General features: G+C 36.0%; 1 protein-coding gene across 4 annotated transcripts in view; it reads left to right on the top strand.

Annotated features, from left to right (window-relative positions):
- The window catches only part of MRRF (mitochondrial ribosome recycling factor), a 52,801-nt gene that overhangs the window by 1,911 nt on the left and 41,035 nt on the right, over positions 1–9,855 (top strand). For all 4 annotated transcript variants that reach the window (XR_009346266.1, XM_059141129.1, XM_059141128.1 and 1 more), the window contains exon 2: positions 3,268–3,479. Coding sequence is in view for 3 of the 4 variants with exons in the window: in XM_059141129.1 (XP_058997112.1) it covers positions 3,268–3,479 (212 nt within the window). In the remaining variant the exon portion in view is untranslated. The remainder of the gene's footprint in view (positions 1–3,267; positions 3,480–9,855) is intronic.

The raw sequence follows: 9,855 nt of genomic DNA, 5'->3' as shown, positions 1-9,855 counted from the left end.
AGGTTGCTGGGACAATGGACAGTGGGCTTTGTATCCCTCATCTAGTTCTTTTTAAAATTAAAATATGCCTATGGAAAACAGAAAAAGTCGTTTTGAGCACCCTAACTTCGGAAAAACAGTATGTGCTTCAACTAGTTTTAAAAATTACTTCAACTGTTTGAATAATAATGTTAGTAATTGCTCTGAGTGTTTCACGTATGTTAATAGTATAGTATAGTGGTTAAGAGCACAGATTTAAGCTAAATTGCCTGAAATCTAATCCTGGGCAAATTATTTATCTGTCTTTATTTCTTTATCCGTAGAATGGGTATACTGACAGTACTTATTTCATAGTGGTATCATGAGGTTTAAATGAGTTAATGTATGCATTGTAGCACTTGGAATTGTTTCTGGCACATACTTGTAAGTCTGTAAGTGTTGGCAATTGTTTTGTTATTATTGTTATAATTATCTCTTTAAAGGTTCATTAATATCAGCATGGTAAAAATGGGGTGAAGACTACCTCAGAGAGGCAAAATGATCTACCCAAATTCACAGAGTTAATAAGTGCTGGATTCCAGTTCAACACTGTGTCCAAAGCCCAGGTTCTTCCTGACAGATTTTTTTTCTGAGTATGGGTTAATTTTGTTGGATGCGGCTCCTGTAACAGTTCCTTTCCTCGACTTTAATTCTTCTGTGCCGAACTGTTAATATGCATGTCCTTAAGGTAAAGGGCCCAAGGGACTGCCTTTATTGAACTTCCACTTTGAAATTTCCTGACTTCTGTGCAATTAAAATCTACGCCTAAAACATTTCAGCAATGTGGTTTATTTATAGAGTTGTCTTCCGGTTCACATGAACTGGGTCTGCTTTTGGGTGCTGCATTTTCTGTCAAAGGTTGTTTATTTCTAACCCATTTTGATTTCCTGTTGCTTTGTGGATTGGTATTATGACCTGCAACAGGAACACCAGGAAACCTGTCTTAAATGGAGCAGCCAAATTGAGACCCTGTAGATTAAAAAAAAATAAAAAACAAAAAAACCCACATTATTATACAGCCATATTTGGATATAAGTGTGGGTTAGGCATTGGCTATATTAGAAAAATCTAGATATAGAAACCTCACTCAGAGCCAAATTTTGTGAACAGTTTTGCCAAAATAGGGCAGAGCTATTAGTTCCATGCCCTTGGATAGTGACAGTCTCTTTGAACCTCAGTTTCTTCATCTGTAAAATGGAGGTCATTACACTTTTTTTTTGTGGTGTTATTGGGAGGATTGAGTGAAATACGTACAGGTAAAGCAAGCATCCTAGGTCTGTCTTCAGTTAATAGCAGCTATTGATAATAATGAAAGAAGAGGAAAAGATACTTATTTATTTTTTAATCCAGATTTGTTTTTACTAACTTCATATACTAATCACTGATCTCTAGCATCCCTTGCTATTAAAAATTCCATCAGGAGAAAAAAATTCCATCAGGAGAAATTATTTGCCTTTGCTCTGCTCATTTGCTTTTCTTTTAAGAAATAATGGTAATGATAGTTAGCATTCATTAAGCAGTACCATATTCCTGGCACTGTGCTAGCTGTTTTCCATACACTTACTATTTCATTTTAAGATCAGGATTATTTTTCTCATTTTGCAGATGAGGAAAGTGGTGGCCAGATAGGTGAAGTGAACTGCCCAGAGTTGAAATGTACATCCAGATCTGACTGACTAGACTATCTTCATGCAAGATTTCTTTATTGTGTCTGACCCTTGTGTGAAAGTCTTTTTGAAAGGAATGGTGATAGTTATCAACGGATACCCTTTTGGGGGCTCCTGCTGTCTGCTGAGCACTGTGCCAATTTTTAAAAAAAAAGATTTTACTTATTTTGACAGAGGGACACAGGGAGAGAGGGCACACAAGCAGGAGGAGTGGGAGAAGCAGGCTTCCTGCTGAGCGGGGTCCTCAGTGTGGGGCTTGAAGCCAGGATCCTGGGACCACGACCTGGAGCCAAAGGCAGCTGCTTAAAGACTGAGCCATCCAGGTGCCCCACTGTGCCGATTATTTTACCCGCATAAACTCATTTATTCTTCTCTACCCTAAGAAATAACTTTAATTGGGCACCTGGGTCGCTCAGTGGGTTAAAGCCTCTGCCTTCAGCTCAGATCATGGTCCCAGGTTCCTGAGATCGAGCCCCACATCAGGCTCTCTGCTCAGCGGAGAGCCTGCTTCCTCCTCTCTCTCTGCCTGCCTCTCTGTCTACTTGTGATCTCTATCTGTCAAATAAATAAATGAAGTCTTTTAAAAAAAGAGAGAAATAACTATAATTATTCCCTCTTTACAGTTGAGGAAATCGAGGTGCAGAGTTAGGGGCATTTAGTCAATGATGGAGCTGGGATTGGATTCCAGGTCTTTCTGGCTACAGAGCACATGCTCTAATTTAGTTCTACAGCATCAACATTTAGGATAGGATTTTCTTTGTTGTTGTTGTGTTTTAATGAGGTGTGGGATGGATTTTCAAAGATAGTAGCTCCCAGGTATTTGATGGGAACTGTTCTTGGTTTTAACTGAGTGATAGCCAGATCCCTGGCAGATGCTAGCTGTACATTAGATAGATGCTAGCATCTTTTCATGCTCAGACCTTAGATGTATAATGTGTAACTTGTGTTAACACAGAGGAGGGTGGCATTTTCCAGAGCTCCAATTCTGTAACATGGGAGACCTCAAACCTCAACTGTGCTTCAGACTCACATTAAAGTAAAGTGCATTCTAATTGGTAATCAGTGCATAAGGAACCAAAGAAAATTTTAATTAAATGCTGTCGTGTGAATTTTCCAGTCATTTTATGCCTGTTGAAATGATTTTTTTTAATTCAAAGTCCTCTTTCAGTGCTCTGCCCTGTGTCTTTATAATATAACTTTATCAAGATTTTTTGCCTTTTCTCTTGTAAGGGTTTAATTAGCATCATTAAAGATTTCGTCTGTTGCACATTTGTTTCCTCTATACTCTAAGAGGCATTTCTACTTTCCCAAGTAGAAAGAGTACAGTAGAAAGAGTCTGATGATTTGGAGTCTTACAGACTGTGGGCAAGTTACTTAAATTTCTGTGAGCCTCAATCTCTTCATCCTGTAATATGAGGCTCATCATATTTCCTTGGGATGGCTGTTGGGAGGAGATAATATATGTAAATTGCCTAGCACATAGCTCAGTTTGTAGGGGTTGCTTGATAATTGGTACAGATTACTTTCTGAAGTTGTAATAGTCTGTTTTACTTAGATCTCTTTTTTGTCTTACTCTTTTTAGTGAATGTTCACAAGGATCGTCTTCAGTCATGGCCTTGGGTTTAAGGTGCTTCCGCTTGGTCCACCCTGTCTTTTGTAACTCCCTTGCAGCCTGGACCAGACCTGTTTCAGAAGGGACACTGAAGACAGCGAGTGGAAGACAAAATGACTGTGGGCAATCCATGGCCCCCCCGGCTGTACCAATCCGTCATTTTGCTACCAAGAAAGCCAAAGGTAGAGATATATGACCTCCTCACCGCTTTCTTACATTTAGCCCTTGAACTGTCATAGCTGGAAAGGATGTCGGGTACTGGATTTCTCCCCTTGTGGAAGAATGAGGAGATGGTGTCTCAGTTCAGTGGATCAGATTAAGAGATTATCAGAGTGACAGAGACAGTGGTAGAACTGAAGGTCTGTTCAGTCATTACCATGCTGCGTCCTATGTTACCATTGCTTAGAAAGTGTCTGATTTCCTTCTTTTAGTTTTAGAATTAGAGATGTAAGTGCCAAGCGAATCAGACTATTTGTGGCAGAGATCAACGTGTTTTCTCCTTATAGCAAGACCTATGTTGGAAGTAAAATTAAAACCAGAAGTTTGTTGGGTGAGGAGATATTAGAGCCGTGGATTTAGATGGATGATCTTAATGGTTTGTGTCATCCAAGAATGAGACTTTGATATACCGCAGGTCTCAGCTTAAATGGCGTTTCCTCATGGAAGCCCTCTCTGACCTCTCAGACTGGGTCAGGTCCCTTGTTACGTGCACTCATACACACGGTTATTTTACCTCTGACGGCCTTAGCACAGCCCTTAAATTAATCAATTAATTGTAAGATTAATTATTATTTGTTATATGTCTTCTATGCCAGACTTTATGAGGATAGGGTCTGTATCTTGTTTAGTACCTAACAGGGCCCGTCGCGTAGTATGGATCAAAAGATGTTGAATGAATGGAGTGACAGAAAATTGTCAGGCACACCTGCTTTTTTGTAGTGGTAGGTCAGGGCGTCCGTTCCCAAGGATGGGGCTGGAAATACACTGCTCAGTATTTTTTCTGCTAGCTTTCCTTTTATCATTTCTTATGGACCTTCCCTTTTCTACTAGTAGGAAAATGAAGTTGCTGAAAGAGCATTAATACTTAGAAGACTTACATTCTATTAACAGTGATAGTGGCAACAACTTTTAATCTGTATGTTGTGCCAATTTTTTTTTTTTAATTCTCGTGTTTAATAAGTTGATCTTTATCCAGTGAAAGAATTAGAATTATCCAGTGAAGAAATTTTTGTAGTTAATCTGGTGAAGTACAGATCTCCCCGTTTACAAATGAGGAAGCCAAGATGCCTTTGTAAGTTGCTTGTCCCTGGTCACATGTAGTTCACGGCAGAACTGGAAACGGAGGGCTTCAGGTGCACACAGTATCCCATGCATTAGCAACAACGCATAAACATCATCTTTTCAACTTTAATTGGCTATATTCAGTTTTTATCTTTTTTGATTGCCTCTTCAAATAAAAAGTTAGTGGCTTGACATTTTCTTTCAGGTTTATTGGATTCTTTCTGTGTTAGCAATGAGAGTTCTTTGTTGATTATATGTGTCACAGCTGTCTGCTTTGTTTTTTACTTAATGATATCTTTTGTTGAGCGTAAGTTTCTATATGGTCATATTTTTTAGTCCTTTTCTGTATCACTTGTACTTTTTTGTCTTATTTAATAAATCTTTACTTATCCAAGGTCCTAAAGCTATTCTTCTATATTTTCTTCTAAATATTTTTAAGATTTTTTACTTTTCATGGGTTTTTAATCCATATGGAATTTATTGCTGAATATGTTGTGAGGTTGGGAATCTAGTTTTAAGTTTCTCTTCTATAATGGGTAGTTAAGTTGTGTCAATATCAGGTACTGATTAACCCTTTCTTTCCTTCTGTGTAGCATGTCAGGTTTCTTTTATGTATTTTATTTCTGAGCACTTAATTTTGTTGAATTCTCTCTCCCTACACTAAATTCCTTCCTAAATTCTTGAATCACTGTCATAATATCGAATCTGGTAGTACAAAACTTTTCCTTCACCATATCCACACACTTTTTCATTTTCTTCTTTCTGGCCTTTTGTTCTTATATATGAAATTTATAATCATATTGTGAGTTTTTCTCTATAGAGATTTTACACATTTCTTTTATCAGGTGTATTTCTGGGGTATCATCATTTTGGTCACATGTATATTTTTAAAGTAATTTTTTGAGTTATATATGCAGGAAAGTACGTGCTTAACTTGCAAGTGGTTACAGTTCAGAGAATTCTCATCAAGTGAACACAGCCTTGTAACCATCACCCACATCAAGATATAGAACATCACTCATACTCTGGAAGCTTCCCGCATGTCCCTTTCGGTTGTCACCCTTCAAAAGGGTAACGTTTTATTGACTTTAGCACTGTAGATTAGATTCACCCTTTTTGAACTCAGTATGACTTCTTGTGTGTCTGCCTTCCTTTGGTAACAGTCTGAGATTTATCCCTGCTGTTGCATGTGGTAGTTGTTTGTGCATTTTTCTTTCTTTACGGTATCCTAGTGAATGCTTATGTCACAACTTATGTATGCTTTCTGTAGTTGATGGGCGTTTGGGTTGCTTCCAGTTTTCAACTAAAATAAATGCTACTGTGAACATGCCTGTATGTGGATTTTGGTGCCCATATGCATACCTTTTTGGAGTCTGAGTCTTCGAGGATACCTGTATTCAGTTTCTATACATACAGTTCTCCAAAATGGTTGGGCCAGTGTACACTCCTCTACCAAAAATGTTGTAGCTTTCTCTTTGCTCCACATACTCATGAACACTTGGAATATAGTAAGTCTTTATATTTCTAGCCGTTCTGATGGGTGTGCAGTTATATCCCATTGTGGTTTTAATTTGTAGCTTCTTGATGGATAATGATGTGAGCACTTTTATGTTTATTGGCTCTTTGTTTATCCTCTTTCCAGTCTTTTGCCCATTAAAAAAATGGATTTGTAGGAGTTCTAATATATTCTAAAGGTAAGACTTCTGTCATGCATACGTATTGCTGGTAGGCTTGCCTTTTCACTCTTTTAATGGTGTTTTTTGATTAACAAAAGTTTTCAATTTTAATGTCCAATTTGTCATTTTTTTCCTTTAGGTATAGTGCTTTTTTTTTCCTATTTTTTATTTTTTTAACAATTTTTTTTTAGATTTTATTTATTTATTTGACAGTTAGAGATTACAAGTAGGCAGAGAGGCAGGCAGAGAGAGAGGCAGAAGCAGTCTTTCCGCAGAGCAGAGAGCCCAATGTGGGCTCAATCCCAGGACCCTGAGATCACGATCTGAGCTGAAGGCAGAGGCTTTAACCCACTGAGCCACCCAGGCACCCCTTTTTTTTCTGTTTTAGAAAAATTTCCCTACCTTTGAAATACTTTTTTATTAGATCTATTTTATATTCTTTTGGATTTTTTATGTAATTATAATATCTGTAAATAATGATAACTTTGTTTTTCCCTTTCTAATCCATATACCTTTTCTTTCTCTCCTTCCCTTTCTCCCTCCCCAACTGCATTAACTTAAGAACTCGAATATAATTTGAATAAACATGACTGATGATAGTAGGTAGGCATCCTTATTATATTTCTGACTCTATCAGGAACACTTCTCATATGTTAACATCAAGAATTACGTTTGTTCCATAAGAGACTCTTAATCTCACAAAACAAACAGAGGGTTGCTGGAGGGGGGGTAGGGAGAGGGTGGTTGGGTTATGGACATTGGGGAGGGTATGTGCTATGGTGATTGCTGTGAAGTGTGTAAACCTGGCGATTCACAGACCTATACCCCTGGGGCTAATAATACATTGTATGTTAATTAAAAAAATATATATATATAAAAGAATTATGTTTGCTTATTTTTTAGTAGTTTCTTTTAAAGTAAATATCTTCTGTCCCTGTCTTGTTAAGAATCTTTTATGAATGAGTATTAAGTTTTTATCAAATGCTTTTACTGCATTTATTGAGTTGCTCATCTTTTTTAAAAAATTTTTAATATGTTAATGAGGTGACTCAATATCAGTAGTTTTTCTGTTGTTAAACCACTTTTTCTTTTTTGGTATGAGGTCTGCTTGCTTTTGATACATAATTTGTATGTACATTGCTTGATACGTAATCTATATGTACATTGTTGGATTTGGTTTGCTAATATTAATTTAGGGTTTTTGAGTCTATACTTTTAATTGAAGTTAGCCTTAATGTAACTCTCTGATATTGATGGGCTTAACTTTCTTGCATTATCCTTGTCCGGTTTTGGTATCAAGACTATATTAGTCTCATAATGTGAGTTGGGGAGTATGTCATCTCTGTCTCTGTGTCTCTGTGGTCAGACATCTCAGTGGATGGTCTGATAAGGTTAGGATTAATTGGTTCTTTACATGATTGGTAGAATGTGCCTGTGAAATCATCTGGACCTGGTCTTACATGTAGATAGACTTTATTTTTATTTATTTATTTTTTTGTAGACAGACTTTAAATTAAAGATTCAGTTTCTTTAATGATTATGATGCTGCTTAGATTTTCTCTTTTTTTCTTGAGTTAGTTTTAGTAAATTCTATATTTTTAGGAAATTTTTCATTATTTTAAGTTTTCAGAGTTTTTGGCATAACGTTGTCCATAATAGTCACTTAAGATTTTTAAAATCTCTAATGTTTTGATAACTGTCTCCTCCTTTTCTTTCTTAATATTGATTTGTCTACTTTCCTTTTAAGTTTGTTTGTTTCATAAGTCTTATAAAGAAGAGCTTTTAATTTTGGTGATCTCTCTTTTCTTAGTATTATTGATTTCTGTCCTTTATTGTTTATTTTCTTCCATGTCCTTCTTTTTCTATCCTTTGAACTGGACAGTCCATTAATTTTCAACCTTTGTTCTTTTCTTATAAGCATCTACAGCTATAAACTTCTACCTAAATACAACTTCAGGTGCCTCCTAGGAGTTTTAGGTATATATTATTTTTATTGTCTTTTTCTAAATATTTTAAATTTTCATTAGGCATTTCTGTAGTCCATGAGTTATTTGGAAGTGTTTAAAAATTTTCAAACATATGCTCTTTGGAGAGTTAGTTTAATCCCACTGTGATCAGAGAATGTGTCCTATATAATATAGATTCTTTGATTTTTATTGAGATTTGCTTTATGGTCTAGAACATGGTCTTTTTGTATAAAGTTCATATGTGCTTAAGAAGAATGTGTATTCTAGGGGCGCCTGGGTGGCTCAGTGGGTTGGGCCTCTGCCTTTGGCTCAGGGCGTGATCTCAGGGTCCTGGGATCGAGCCCCGCATCCGGCTCTCTGCTCAGTGGTGAGCCTGCTTCCCCCTCTCTCTGCCTGCCTCTCTGCCTACTTGTGATCTCTCTCTCTCTCTCTCTCTCCATCAAATAAATAAATAAAATCTTAAAAAAAAAAGAATGTGTATTCTTTTATTGCTGGGTACAGGATTGTATATATAACAATTAGATTGAGTTGGCTAATTTTGTTTATCATATTTTCCATTTACTTTTTTCTATTTGCTCAATTTATCAGTTACGAAGAAAGGTATTTTGGATGTCCTTGTATGATTGTAGATTCATCAGTTTCTCCTTTTCGTTCCGTTAATTTTGAGGCTATGTTATGGGGGTATATTTAAGCTCAGAATTGTAATATCTTTCTGGTGAATTGTTTTTACTGTCATTATGAGATGGTCTTCATTTTTCTAATAATGCATTTTGTCTTAAAATCTATTTTTAGGTGTTAATATCATTGCACCAGCATTCTTTTGTTTAATATTATACAGAGTTATCATTTTTCCATTCCCGTATATTAAACTTTCTATAATCTCATGTTTTTGTAAAACCGCTTACTGAGAATCTCTAACTTTTAAGTGATATTCTTGGTCTGTTTATATTTATTGTGATTACTGAATATTTGTGTATCTGTCATTTTATTTTGGACTTTATCATAGTTTTCTTCATTTCTTTTTTCCCCTGTTTTCTATCAAATTAATCAAATTTCTTTACTTCTCTTTTTTCATTTCTGCTGAGTTAGAAGTTGTGCATCTTATTTCTTATTGTTTTAATAGTTACCCTTAATTTCTGTTTTTAAGTTTTTATAGAAATTAAAAAGCGCCCATAGAAAAGTATAGCTGTCATAGGAAACAGCTTGATAATTTTCACAAACTGAAAACACCTGTGTAATCAGCACCCAGATCAAGAGCTAGAACATTTCTAGCATGTCAAAAGTCCCCTTTGTGCTCCCTTTAGTAAATTCCTGCCTTCTACTTCTGGCGGGTAACTATCATTCTGACTTCTAATGGTACAGATTAGTTTTGTCTCTTGTACTGTATATTCTTGTATCTGGCTTTTGTACTGCACACTCTATTCTGGCATCTTTGCTGAACATTATGTTTGTGAGAATCACTTTCTTCTGTGTAGTTGTAGATTTTTCTCATGGCTGTATACTGTTTCACTCATATTATCCATTCCTAATATTGATAGGCATAACTTAAAATTTTTAACTTAAAAAAATTTTTTTTTAAAGATTTTATTTATTTATTTGTCAGAGAGAGAGAGAGAAAGAGAGCACGCGCACAA

The sequence above is a fragment of the Mustela lutreola genome, chromosome 12 (genome assembly GCF_030435805.1).
Source record: "Mustela lutreola isolate mMusLut2 chromosome 12, mMusLut2.pri, whole genome shotgun sequence".
Taxonomy (NCBI): Eukaryota; Metazoa; Chordata; class Mammalia; order Carnivora; family Mustelidae; genus Mustela; species Mustela lutreola.
The sequence above is the reverse complement of the archived record's forward strand: the minus strand, read 5'-3'. Positions and strand labels throughout refer to the sequence as shown.